General features: G+C 45.3%; 2 protein-coding genes across 2 annotated transcripts in view; both read left to right on the forward strand.

Annotated features, from left to right (window-relative positions):
- LOC125345520 (gamma-tubulin complex component 3-like) overlaps window positions 1–9031 on the forward strand; it is a 45959-nt gene extending 36928 nt beyond the window's left edge. Inside the window, 5 exon segments of the mRNA XM_048337655.1 lie at window positions 3791–3901; window positions 4183–4291; window positions 6736–6925; window positions 7246–7381; window positions 8055–9031. Of these exon segments, the coding sequence (XP_048193612.1) occupies window positions 3791–3901; window positions 4183–4291; window positions 6736–6925; window positions 7246–7381; window positions 8055–8279 (771 nt within the window). The 3' untranslated portion in view covers window positions 8280–9031.
- The window catches only part of LOC125345518 (guanine nucleotide exchange factor DBS-like), a 928411-nt gene that overhangs the window by 276624 nt on the left and 637502 nt on the right, over window positions 1–14285 (forward strand).

Genomic DNA, 14285 nt, shown 5'->3' on the forward strand with positions numbered 1-14285 from the left:
TGTTCAAAAATTGCCAAAGAAGAAATTCACAACAAATAAAATCTGAGAATTCTTAGAAATACGTAAACTACCAAAACTGATTTGGAGAGAAATAGAAAATGTGCACAGACTGTAAGAGGCAAAGAGATTCCATAATTGAGAAGTTTCAACAAAGCAGAGCCCAAGACTACCAGGTTATATAGCTGGTGAATTCTAACCAAGTGTTCAAAATGAACACCAGCCCTCCTCAAACTCTTCAAAAAACAGAAGGAAGATGCCTAATTCCATTTTTGACAACACAGGCCACCTCATTTGCCTATCTCTTAAGACCTGCAAGAAACTCTCAGTGGGATTTGCAGTGTGTGGAAGGATTATATACTGTAACCAAGTGGGATTTATTCAGGAGCTCAGGGAGCACCACTATCTGAGTCGGTCACCGTGTCTCACCACGTTAGGGCAGTGAAGGAAGGAGACACAAGTCACACAGCTGATGCTCCTGGCAAAGGATTTGGCAAAATTCAACACCATTTTTTTTTTTTTTTTTTTTTTGCCAGTCCTGGGCCTTGGACTCAGGGCCTGAGCACCGTCCCTGGCTTCTTCCCGCTCAAGGCTAGCACTCTGCCACCTGAGCCACAGCGCCACTTCTGGCCGTTTTCCATATATGTGGTGCTGGGGAATCGAACCGTGAGCTTCATGTATAGGAGGCAGGCATTCTTGCCACTAGGCCATATTCCCAGCCCTCAACACCATTTTGTTTAAAGAATTTTAAAACCATTTAGAAACGCTCCCACTGACCAGAGAGGAACTCACCAGCTAAAGCTCATCTCAGAGCCATGTGGACGGTGAAAGGTTGCCTGCTTCCCCCCTGGTTCGAGAACTAGGTGAGGATGTCCGTTGCTAGCTGCTCATTCTGTTCAGGAAAACTGGGCAGGACAGGGAAAAGCAAAGGCATCAAGCAAGGAAGCACTTAGGAGTAAATTTCACCAGAGAAACACAACGTTTGTACGTTTTGAAATGCTATAATTTCATGTTTGTCTTTCCATAACCCTGGTTGTACACAGAACTTCACCAGGTTTTCCCAACCCTGCTAACTCCCCTCCCTCCCACGCAGCTACCTTGCTGTTTTCTCTAGATGGGTGTGTCCTCAGCTGGAATCTCAGGCCGTGGCCTGCAGGATGGATAAGTTAGCGGAGGATCTCCTGGGGTCTCTGTTGACAGGCCTGATTCATGTATCAGATTCTATAGGAACTAAGTTGCTCGCTAAGGAAATCATACTCTTCGCTTCCGTTTTTAGTAGAGGCCCTGGTGCTTGTCCAGCAGTTAATGAGAAATCGTGGTACAATTAGGGTTGTTTTTTTTTCTTGATTCTTTCTCTGTTTGACATAATAGTGAAAATTAAAAGACCTTGAGTGGAAAATGCCTCAGTAAAATAAAGGCTTATTGCGGTTTTATTCTGACCTTGGTTTTTTTCCTTCTACTGCCATATTTTTTTCATAGAATTAATTCTGTTCTAAAGAGTACCCATGCTTTTTGTGTTCACTACTGTGTGTTTGCTAGTAGAGTGATTGCATGCTCCTTTGCCCCTAGACGAAGCAGTGCATTCATGACTTCTAAAGATGACCGAATTGTCTTGAGGTTTTATAGTTTAAATTAAAATTTCTTATTGTTAGTACTGATAAAAATCCAGCTGCACTTCAACTATCAGGATAAATTGGTGTGTTGTCTATAAAAACTAGCTCTTCTGTTTAAGTGAATAACAGAGAAATACAATTTATATGCAATTAATCCAGTCTGTTGAATGGCAAGCCATAGAGCAATCATAACACAGTGATTGGATAACTGTGCAGATTATTCATGGTGGGTTCATAATGGTTTGTATTTCTATCCGGGATAATTTCAGTATATGTTAAAGTGATGATAACCTCATTAGACTAGAACTGTTTATCTCTCAAAGCAGTCATTACTCATGTGTTAAATGAGGAAGGTAATATAAAAATCTAAAATAGAGCAATGAATACTTTATTCATTTGAATTGGTACTAAATATAAGAAATTTTAGTTTAAAATAACTGTAGCAGTCCCTTCTCTGAGGTCCTAAGATGTTAGCATTTATTCATATGCTTGCATATAAAGGTCATGTTTCTGTACATTATTGCTAACATCAAACACAAAAACTTGGCATCATTAAAATTTTGGTGTCTTCAATATTTATACTTGGTAGTAAGTTGCTAAGGTGAAAAAAACAAAGCTTTTTGAGTTAATTTCCTTGAAAAGAAAATGATGTTACTTTAAAAATTCTAGTAGCCTGTGTTCAGTATCTAGCTGGAATTGATTATTTAGCATTTTTTTCTTGACCTAAAGTATTTGCACCATTTATAATTTTTGATTTCAGAAATATATAGGAGGAAATTAAAAACCCACCAGTAATGTCATCATATACATTATAGTTCTGTGATTTTTACTGGGTCTGTGATAGTTTGAAGCCCGCCCAGGCAAGAAAGTCCATGAGACTCTTATTTACAGTTAACCACCAGCAAACTGGAGCCTGTGGCTCAACATGGTTCTAGCATTCTAGCCTAAGCAAAAAAAGTTCAGGCACAGTGCCCAGGCCCTGAGTTCAAGCCCATGACCGACCCCCCCTCCCCCCCCCCCCCCCCCGCAAAAAAAGAAAAGCAAATGGCAATATGGGAGGAATATGCTCAACCTCAGTTGTAGTCATAAATGACCATTCAGGATAAGTGATTCTACGGAACTGATTGGGAGGACCCGAGGTGCGGGTGTAGAGCAGAGCACACGGCAGCTGTCCCTGGGAGTGTCTGTCCACTAAGTCAGTGGGAAGGGAAATCTCGCATTGTCCTTAGGAACGGAAAGTCCCTTGTTCATTCATTCAGCAGTTCCGCTTTCAGATGAGAGGTGGGTAGGAGGACCTGTGAGTGACAGTGCAAGAGGCCTTGAAGTAGCGCAGATAAGCTGGAAATGTCTTTTTCTCCTTGTGCTGGGTGTCTCTTCTGTGCTGTGTGTGAGTGGGTGCTGGAGGGAGCCAGGGCGCAGGTGAGCTGGGTCGTGGATGAGGGAGAAGCTTCTTGGTCCTAGCCGGGCCAAGGAGAGCCACACGGGTCACTTCCTGCAGTGTTGCTTAGGGCTGGTGCTGCCAGACATTGGCATGAAAGGCCCTGTGTCTTTTAGAGTGTACTGTAGGTGGTGGGCTCTTCTGTGAACAGAGTACGTGGGCATCGGCACCTCTGCTCCACATTGGAGCTCTGGCACCATCCTGACGACGATCCTTAGTCTTCAAGAAGAACATGTAATTTGTGTGATAGATTGACTTTCATATCATTGTGCGGCTGGACGTCAGGAGCTCATGCCTGTAATCCTAGCTGCTCAGGAGGCTGAGATCTGGGGATCAAAGTTGAAAGCCAGCCCTGCAGTGGGAAAGTCTGTAAGATTTACATATCTAGTTAACCACAGAAAAGCCTGAAGTGGAGCTGTAGCTAAAGTGGTAGAGTACTAGCCTTGAGCACAGAAGTTCAGGGGCAACACCCAGGCCCTGAGTTTAAGGCCTAGGACTAGTGCACATGCATGTCTTTGCACGTGTAATTCAACTTGGAGAGATTTTTTTGTTTAAAATGCTTTATGAGACTTATTTATTATATAATTGGGTAAGATTCTCTGTATCTGGAGAATATTCTAAGGAATATTCTAAGAATATTCTAAGGAATAACTTTCTGGAATAATTTACTTGTTGTTGTTAGCTGATACTTTGTATAATCTCTCTCTCTTTTTTTTAATATTCAGTGCACCTTTGCTTTCAGTTTTTTGTAGCATCAGATCCAACAGTTAAAACAGATCGTCTGTGGCATGACAAGTATACTTTGAGGAAATCAATGATTCCTTCATTTATTACGATGGATCAATCTAGGAAGGTAGGGTTAGAAGGTTTTGTGATTTTGATTTGTTTGCTATACATACTTAGACTTAGTAATACAACTAATTTTCACTTAAGTACATTTTCTTACATTTTAAGATTGATAACTGGAATGTATCAATCAGTATAGTCATGCTTGTTAATGTGTCTTTGCTACCATTCACTTGATTGTAGACTGAATGCTCTTAGTAGTTTTTAATCAGTAGCTAATGTAAATATTTATAATATTTGATCATTTAAATTTCTATAAAGATAATCACAAGACATTTTCCTTTTTAGGTGCTTTTGATAGGAAAATCAATAAATTTTTTGCACCAAGTTTGTCATGATCAGACACCCACCACAAAGATGATAGCCATGACTAAGTCTTCAGAGTCGTCTCGGGACGGTACGGTTGTGTTGATGATGATGGGGATGGCGAGGGTAGTGGTGGGGCTCACGATGCCGACAGGACATTGATGATGGTGGGGATGGGGGGCGGGTGATGCTGGTGGTGGTGGTGGTGAGGACGAGGGGGATGATACAGTGTGCTTAGTTCCTTGGTCATTTCTTGACTCTCAAGGGGTTGTTGAGTTCTTGCCCCTTCCATTTGAGGGCACTTGCCCGGCAGCTGATCTGGTGAGCTCTAGGCTGTTCTCTTACTTTGGAGCAGTTCTGCCTGTTGTAAGATAAGAAGGTCTTGTTTGAGGGTGCGGTTTGCCTTCTGTCAGAGCTGCCTGTCTGTCAGTGGAGGCCATTGCAGGGTGACTCAGATCACCCTGCAATGAGGGGTGGGTGCCCAGCGATCAGTTACTTCACCCACATTAAAAAAAGTGGCTTTTAAGTGGTCTCTTACAGTACTTTCAGTGGCACAACTTCTCCTCTGTCCTTTGCTAACGCTAGTGTCTAGAAAACGGCTTTTGTGCTATGTTTTTATTGTGCTTGTACCTTTATATAAAGGTACAGTCCTCCCTTACTGTAATGCAGTTCACTTAGGCGGCTTCACAGTATTATTACAGGTTAAAAAAACAACGTAAACAGCAATCCCTCACCTGTCACAGGAGCTATGTCCCAGAGACCTCCACCATGGGTGAAGATTTGGGAAGTAGCAATAAGTGAGCCATGGTATAGTGAAGGACAACTATATAGTGCTGCTACTCGGCAGACTTTCACCCATCACGGGGGTCTCTGGAATGCAGCTCCCACCATAGGTGAGGGATCACTGTACAAAGCTCAGCAGATTATTAATAATTAACAGTTGGAACTGTCATGTATCTATTTACCTGTGCAAAGCTGAGGGTCCCTCGCTCCCTCCCTTTCTTCTTTCTCTCCCTTCTTTTCCTCTTCCTTTCCCTCTCTTCCTCCTTCTCTTCCTTGGTAGTAGGGTTTGCATATTCTACATTTGAGCCATATCTATAAGCCTATTTGAGGATTTAAAAGTGGAAGTAAACAATAAGGAGGGGAATGTTAGAAGCTGGAGCACCATGCTGCCTAAATAAACTGTGGGGAGCAGGAGTGCCTTGTAGGCTCTGTGCTTGATGCCTTTTGTGAGGTTGTTCTGGGCTAAAATAGGTTAACATTTCATCAGAATGAAAAATCTAATTACTCAAGGCTGTGATAAAAGCATACCGGGAGAAAATATTTACAATTCAAGATGATATAGATTGATAGAGATACATCCTTATCCCCTAAAGCAGGATTGTGGTCACCTTGTGAATTGGGTCGTGATGCTGTTGTGTTCACAAACATTGCTGTTATTCATTCCTCAGATGGACAAGCTACTTTCACAGGCCCCTTGATTTTACCCCAGTGTGTACCTGCAGTGAAGCAGATCCACTGGGGCGTACCTGCAGTAAGGCAGACGTACCTGCAGTGAAGCAGACCCACTGGGGCGTACCTGCAGTAAAGCAGACATACCTGCAGTGAAGCAGACCCACTGGGGCGTACCTGCAGTGAAGCAGACGTACCTGCAGTGAAGCAGACCCACTGGCTTACCTAGTCTTATTTTGAAGGACAAGCAGAACCCATGGGCCTTTTGATACTTTGAAGTTGGTTTCATATGCTGGAAAGACTCAAAACTTTCAACCAAAGGCATTGCTTCTCTTATTCTCCCTTAACCTTGAACAGAAGCTTATTTTTTCTCAATCAGATTGGTTGCTTCTCAACTTTGGGATTATTCTGATGGTTAGTTTTTGCTGTGGTTATAAACAGATTTGAGCTAAGCAGATGTAAATTGGCATTATAAAAACCTCTGTTATGTCTCTAGTCTTGTGATGGGAACACTTTTTTTTTTTAGCTTAGGTTACTGCTTAGAGTTAGGCTTCTGTCTCGGTGCTTCTGGTTCTTTCCCCTAGCAAACCTTCAGCGACCTCCCTGCAGTTCAGGGATGCTCTGAGCTGCTTGAGAGCAGTGCCTTGCTCTGCCACAGAGCTGTGCACCGCATGTGCTCAGTGCTCACGCGACCCCTTTTGGCCTCAGGACTCGTGTGCAGAGCTACCCTGTGGGTGGCGTGGTGCTTGGCTCTGTGCCCATTCTCACGGTTCCTTATGAGACTCTCCAGTAGTAGTTGGAGCACGGTGGTTCTTGAGCCTGTGGGCAGTACTGCAACTAGCTCCTCCTGTAAGTCCAAATGTTGGTGGTGGCTCTTAGGCCACTAGACGTTGCTGAGTTCAGTTTCATTTCTTGGGACTTGGTTTCCCTTTGTTGATGGTGCAGCTCTTGCGGCTGGGCGGGGTCCACTGTGGATGGGACTGATGAGTTGGCACTGACTTCTGTCCTTGTGTGCCTTCATTATTCCTTTGTTAAAATGCATCTTACATATGTATGTGTGCTTTTTCCTTTTGTTCTTTACAGCTGCGGATTTATTCACAGATTTAGAAAATGCCTTTCAAGGGAAAATTGATGCTGCTTATTTTGAGACCAGCAAGTATCTGCTGGATGTTCTCAATAAAAAGTACAGCTTGCTGGACCACATGCAGGCGATGAGGCGGTACTTGCTGCTTGGTCAAGGAGATTTTATAAGGCACTTAATGGATTTGCTAAAGTAAGACACTGGGACTGCTTAATTTTTATAAATCTGCAATACTTTGGGGGTGATAAAGGGCCTGGCAGTTTCTGTTTGAAGCAACAAATGTCATTAGAGGGGTTTGAATATTAACATGTTAGCACATCTAAGCTGAATCAGAATGAATAGTTTTGAGATTTCAAAGGAATATGCCACGAAGCTGTTTGTTTCTACATTGTACTGGTCCCTTTTGTCTTTTCAGTTTTTATAATTTGAGCTCTTTTTAATGTATAACTTTTTAAAAGTTCAGTAAATACTCAAGTAATGTTGTCTGTAATCATTTTTTTTTTTAAATCAAGGCCAGAACTTGTCCGTCCAGCAACGACTTTATATCAACATAACTTGACGGGCATTCTCGAAACTGCTGTCAGAGCAACCAATGCGCAGTTTGACAGCCCTGAGATCCTCCGGAGGCTGGACGTGAGGCTGCTGGAGGTAGGTGGGGCCCAGCCCAGAGAGGGCGTCCTAGCAGGCTTTCCCTCATTTTTAAAGGCACAGATGTTCTGGTCCGACCTGGGAACTAGACTGCTGGTATGTGGCCCTATCTGTGCTTGTTTACCGGTGGCTGTGGCGAGTCCCCTGTCCTCCAGGCCACGTCATGTCATAAAAGAGGCTTGTCTCGGGGCTGCTAGGCTCAAATTCGACTCCCGGGGTGTGGGGGTGTGTCATGGATGACCACCCGTAGTGAGTCGGGTGGAGGACACCACTGTGATGTATGGTGATAGTGTCTTTTCACCCGGAAGTTGCATCTTCAGTGTCCTTGTGGCACACGACTGTGCTTGGCACAGCTCTGTAAGCAGGAGCACGTAGCTGCTAAGTTACTGAGAGGTTTTTGGTAGAAACCATTGCTTTCTTAAAACATGGACCTGAAGAGATTTGAAAGCCATTGTAAGACAGTAGACTTTTCTGCAGTGTCCATTGAAAGGATGCACTCTCCTTTCCTGAATGTTTGTAGAGCACCCAGCATACGGCTCATTGTCTGTCCAATCGCTGGAGAGACAAAGCTGACCAAAACGTGCAGATTCCTCTCCCTAGCAAGCTAAATACCTGAGTGGTTTCGACAACTAGGCCCTGCCTTCTTATCTTCCTGCTTTTTTCTTTGCATCAGGTCTCTCCAGGAGACACGGGATGGGATGTTTTCAGCCTGGATTATCACGTGGATGGACCGATTGCAACTGTAAGATCAAAATGTTTAATGTTCACGGCTGTTTATGTGCCAAGTATTTTCTTGTTTAAAACTCGGTTCTGTAAGAACTTCTGGTTGCTGATCATGACACCTAGCATGTACCCAAATGGACAAGTACTAAGCCAAGATGGAGTGTGTCTTAAATAATTGTTAATGAGTGCTGAAATGCTATTACTTTAATAATTCTTAAAAATACCATTTGTTCTATCATAGGTTTTAGCACATACTTAATAAATGGAGTGTTCATTTTGTTCCATTATTCTTAGACTGTAGCAACTAATTTAGGATAATTTGAAAGAAACTGTAAAGTGTATTTTAGGGGAATCATATTTGTACTACTTAGAAGAAATTTGATATATAGTATTAATTTCAACTGATGAGAAAATGGCTATACTATTGTTCATCGTGCTTTTACTAACAGGAAGAAAAGTCCCATCTCTCCTAACAGTCAATTATGAAAGGTTGGGCAGGAGAGTACCCTTTATGTGTTTACAATTTAAATGCCTCTTTCTCTTGCTCATTTTCTCTTTCTTGAAGGCTGAATAAGTTCTTCTGACCACTGTATATCTCCTAAAACTGGTCCTAGTCATTTTTATATCTGAAATACTGAGAAAAGAAGTTGTATTCTTTTTAATTATTGGAAAAAATGTTCTGTGAAGAAGCAATCTAGTTTGACCCAAGATTTACTAATCATGTTCTTGTACAGTGTCTCACTGTTTTTCTCTTCCCCCTGTTAGGATGGTTCCAGTTAAGCTCAGCTCACAGATTTGTTACCAGCAGATGCATAAGACAAATGTGTCTACTGTGGGCTGGTTGAAACTGGGGCAAATTCCTTGTTAAAAATTTGTCATTTTAGTGTTTGACCACCAGATCAAACCTACCACCATTGAAATGCATAGGTTCTCTTGTCTTTATTTTTTTTATTTTTATTTTTGCCAGTCCTGGGCATTGGACTCAGGGCCTGAGCACAGTCCCTGGCTTCTTTTTGCTCAAGGCTAGCACTCTGCCATTTGAGCCACAGCGCCACTTCTGGCCATTTTCTATATATGTGGTGCTGGGGAATCGAACCCAGGGCTTCATTAATACAAGACAAGTGCTCTTGCTACTAGGCCATATTCCCAGCCCTCTCTTGTCTTTAATCTTTTGTTACATTCAAATTAGTTCTTTCTTCTTTGACTTATTTTCTAAACAGTTTTAAGTAGTTAAAGTGTAAACAAATGTTATATTTTAGCTAATTATTTAAATTGGAGACTTAATATTTTCTGCCGTATTAGTTTGTGTGCATTACATATTATATTCATGCATAAAAGGTACTGTTTTAGGTCTGGCTGGTGTATGGCTTTGTGGTAAAGTGCTTGCTTAGCAACTGTAGTAATGATCATTATCCACAGTGTTAAATGCCTTGACAAGTAGGTAAAGTAATAAATATAGCCTAGATGCACAGTTTTCCAATTATTTTATAATATTGCATAAGTTGTTTCATACACACAGCACACAATAATACTTATTATTGTTTGTGTAATATTGTGAGAATTTTAGATGTTTAAAAGCTCCAGTGAAAATTCCTCAAAACACAACTAGGCCTTCCTGATATGTTGGTGATGTCAGCCTGGGCAGATGAGAAAGGAGAGAAAAATAGTCCTATTGTTGGTTGACAGTTCAGCCAGTGACTAAATGTGAGGAATACTCTCTTGCATGACTACGATCTGCCACTCCATTTCTGGGATCCTGCTTCTTTCTTGTAGCTACTATATTTTTTAGCTAAATTGCACAGTTATGAGTGTAAACATCAAAACTAGAATGATGTTTATCATATTAAATCACATGCAATTGTATATGTTACTAGAAGTTTAAAAGGAGTAAGATGACATTAAAATATATTTAGAATCAAGGTTTGAAAACATGTTTTCTGCTTTTCCTTGGCTAAACTTATGTATTACCTGCTTCCTTTCTATTCTCATTCATTAAGGTTGTCATTTTTGTATAGAATTTAGTTATAGTTGAGTATACATGTCTTATATATAATTATGTCTTATATGCAGCAACTTTAGATTCACATTTTGTCTGTGATAAATACCAATGAAATGTTCAGATAGGCCTAATTTGGGAAACTATGAAATTAAAACTCAAGGTACTTAAAACCATTAGCCAGATATAGTTGACGACACATTGGAAATATTGGTAGTTCACCTTAGTTTTAGTGAGTCCTACATGTATTCCATTTCACCCTGAATTTCGTGTGGTGAGGTCTTTGGGGCTCGAGTCCTTCGCTGCAGGTGTCTGGGGTTGGAGCTGTGAGGCTCCGGCGTGTGCGGGGAGAGGCCTGCTGCTCTAGGACAAGCCACATGCCCAGCCGGTGTGTTTCTGCCCTTGCTATCCAAGGCTCTGTTTCCCATGGCTTGTCTGGAGCTGGTGTAGTAGTCTCTGAATTTTATTGCATGGCAGTGTGAACAGAAGAAGATAGCCAGCAGAGCTATGTGGATGACATTTTTCTCTCATATAAATGGAGTAAAACGTATTAATATCCCCAAGAGCGCTGAGGAAACTGAATTTTAAAAATTTAACTGTAAATGTGATATGGGAGCATGACATTTACAGAACCCTACTCTGTAATGTACCATATGTGTGGTGAAGAACATTAATTTATTCGTAGCATTACCTAAAATGGTCACTCTTAATTTCTGTAGTTGCAAGACTGCTAATAGGGTAGACAGCATAGCAAAACAAATATCTCCCAAACACTCAAAGTCGTTTCTAATCACTCATTCATCAAGATGGAGCACTTACCAGTTACTAATACCAAATGGCATACAGAAGAACACACACTCAGGAGAGCAAGGTAAGCCAGTGAGCAATCACAGGTTCATATTGTGTGGACAGAGCATGGTGTTCTCGAGTCTGAGGACGTGGTGGCTTCCTTGGCAGGATGTGAGCCTTTGTCCTGGAGGAGAAAGGGTTGGCCAGGTGAAGGAGCTCCCCTCAGGGCAGAGCTCAACCGTGCCTAGTACAAGGACAGGGACTTGCAAGCAGTCCGTGTCCAGGTGGCTGTGGTGTAGGTAGGGGAAGAGCCTCCTCTGCCCCAGTCTGTTTGTGCTACACTCACAGTTGTATCAGAAATACGTTCAGCTGCAGTTGGCAGAAAACCCTTTTCCACATGTGCCTGGAGTGGACTTAAACTAAGAAGGCACATGGGCTTTATTTCCTGATCAGATTTAACTGGGCATTCTGTGTTTTTATGTGAAAAATCTCACTGCTGTGGGAGATGTGGTGAGGTAGAGGGAAGGCCTGGCTCCATCCTTACGCTGGCACTTGCCAGCTGTCCATGGGCATGGAAAAGAGGAACTTAAGAACAACAGGGACACCCTTGAAGGAGACCCAAGGGACTCCTAGAAGAGCCTGTAGGACTGCTGCCTGCCCTCGTTACAGAAGCAGGTGCTCCCACTTCCTGTGTGCTCAGAAAGTGAGGGGGTCACAGGAGAGAGTCCACGCAGGCGTTCCACTTCCTGTGTGCTCAGGGAGTGAGGAGGTCACAGGAGAGAGTCCACGCAGGCGCTCCACTTCCTGTGTGCTCAGGAAGTCAGGGGGTCACAGGAGAGAGTCCACGCAGGTGTTCCACTTCCTGTGTGCTCAGGAAGTGAGGTGGTCAGAGAGTCCATGCAGGCGTTCCACTTCCTGTGTGCTCAGGGAGTGAGGAAGTCACAGGAGAGAGTCCACGCAGGCATTCCACTTCCTGTGTGCTCAGGGAGTGAGGAGGTCACAGGAGAGAGTCCACACAGGTGTTCCACTTCCTGTGTGCTCAGGAAGTGAGGTCACAGGAGAGAGTCCACGCAGGCGTTCCACTTCCTGTGTGCTCAGGGAGTGAGGAGGTCACAGGAGAGAGTCCACGCAGGCATTCCACTTCCTGTGTGCTCAGGGAGTGAGGAGGTCACAGGAGAGAGTCCACACAGGTGTTCCACTTCCTGTGTGCTCAGGAAGTGAGGTCACAGGAGAGAGTCCACGCAGGCGTTCCACTTCCTGTGTGCTCAGGGAGTGAGGAGGTCACAGGAGAGAGTCCACGCAGGCGTTCCACTTCCTGTGTGCTCAGGAAGTGAGGTCACAGGAGAGAGTCCACGCAGGCGTTCCACTTCCTGTGTGCTCAGGGAGTGAGGAGGTCACAGGAGAGAGTCCACGCAGGCATTCCACTTCCTGTGTGCTCAGGGAGTGAGGAGGTCACAGGAGAGAGTCCACACAGGTGTTCCACTTCCTGTGTGCTCAGGAAGTGAGGTCACAGGAGAGAGTCCACGCAGGCGTTCCACTTCCTGTGTGCTCAGGGAGTGAGGAGGTCACAGGAGAGAGTCCACGCAGGCGTTCCACTTCCTGTGTGCTCAGGGAGTGAGGAGGTCACAGGAGAGAGTCCACGCAGGCGCTCCACTTCCTGTGTGCTCAGGAAGTGAGGAGGTCACAGGAGAGAGTCCACGCAGGTGTTCCACTTCCTGTGTGCTCAGGAAGTGAGGTCACAGGAGAGAGTCCACGCAGGCGTTCCACTTCCTGTGTGCTCAGGGAGTGAGGTCACAGGAGAGAGTCCACGCAGGCGTTCCACTTCTTGTGTGCTCAGGGAGTGAGGAGGTCACAGGAGAGAGTCCACGCAGGCGTTCCACTTCCTGTGTGCTCAGGGAGTGAGGTCACAGGAGAGAGTCCACGCAGGCGTTCCACTTCCTGTGTGCTCAGGGAGTGAGGAGGTCACAGGAGAGAGTCCACGCAGGCGTTCCACTTCCTGTGTGCTCAGGAAGTGAGGTGGTCAGAGAGTCCACGCAGGTGTTCCACTTCCTGTGTGCTCAGGGAGTGAGGAGGTCACAGGAGAGAGTCCACGCAGGCGTTCCACTTCCTGTGTGCTCAGGAAGTGAGGTGGTCAGAGAGTCCACGCAGGCGTTCCACTTCCTGTGTGCTCAGGGAGTGAGGAGGTCACAGGAGAGAGTCCACGCAGGCGTTCCACTTCCTGTGTGCTCAGGGAGTGAGGAGGTCACAGGAGAGAGTCCACGCAGGCGCTCCACTTCCTGTGTGCTCAGGAAGTCAGGGGGTCACAGGAGAGAGTCCACGCAGGTGTTCCACTTCCTGTGTGCTCAGGAAGTGAGGTGGTCAGAGAGTCCATGCAGGCGTTCCACTTCCTGTGTGCTCAGGGAGTGAGGAAGTCACAGGAGAGAGTCCACGCAGGCATTCCACTTCCTGTGTGCTCAGGGAGTGAGGAGGTCACAGGAGAGAGTCCACACAGGTGTTCCACTTCCTGTGTGCTCAGGAAGTGAGGTCACAGGAGAGAGTCCACGCAGGCGTTCCACTTCCTGTGTGCTCAGGGAGTGAGGAGGTCACAGGAGAGAGTCCACGCAGGCGTTCCACTTCCTGTGTGCTCAGGGAGTGAGGAGGTCACAGGAGAGAGTCCACGCAGGCGCTCCACTTCCTGTGTGCTCAGGAAGTGAGGAGGTCACAGGAGAGAGTCCACGCAGGTGTTCCACTTCCTGTGTGCTCAGGAAGTGAGGTCACAGGAGAGAGTCCACGCAGGCGTTCCACTTCCTGTGTGCTCAGGGAGTGAGGAGGTCACAGGAGAGAGTCCACGCAGGCATTCCACTTCCTGTGTGCTCAGGGAGTGAGGAGGTCACAGGAGAGAGTCCACACAGGTGTTCCACTTCCTGTGTGCTCAGGAAGTGAGGTCACAGGAGAGAGTCCACGCAGGCGTTCCACTTCCTGTGTGCTCAGGGAGTGAGGAGGTCACAGGAGAGAGTCCACGCAGGCGTTCCACTTCCTGTGTGCTCAGGGAGTGAGGAGGTCACAGGAGAGAGTCCACGCAGGCGCTCCACTTCCTGTGTGCTCAGGAAGTGAGGAGGTCACAGGAGAGAGTCCACGCAGGTGTTCCACTTCCTGTGTGCTCAGGAAGTGAGGTCACAGGAGAGAGTCCACGCAGGCGTTCCACTTCCTGTGTGCTCAGGGAGTGAGGTCACAGGAGAGAGTCCACGCAGGCGTTCCACTTCTTGTGTGCTCAGGGAGTGAGGAGGTCACAGGAGAGAGTCCACGCAGGCGTTCCACTTCCTGTGTGCTCAGGGAGTGAGGTCACAGGAGAGAGTCCACGCAGGCGTTCCACTTCCTGTGTGCTCAGGGAGTGAGGAGGTCACAGGAGAGAGTCCA

Source organism: Perognathus longimembris, unplaced genomic scaffold, assembly GCF_023159225.1.
Source record: "Perognathus longimembris pacificus isolate PPM17 unplaced genomic scaffold, ASM2315922v1 HiC_scaffold_5797, whole genome shotgun sequence".
Lineage (NCBI taxonomy): Eukaryota > Metazoa > Chordata > Mammalia > Rodentia > Heteromyidae > Perognathus > Perognathus longimembris.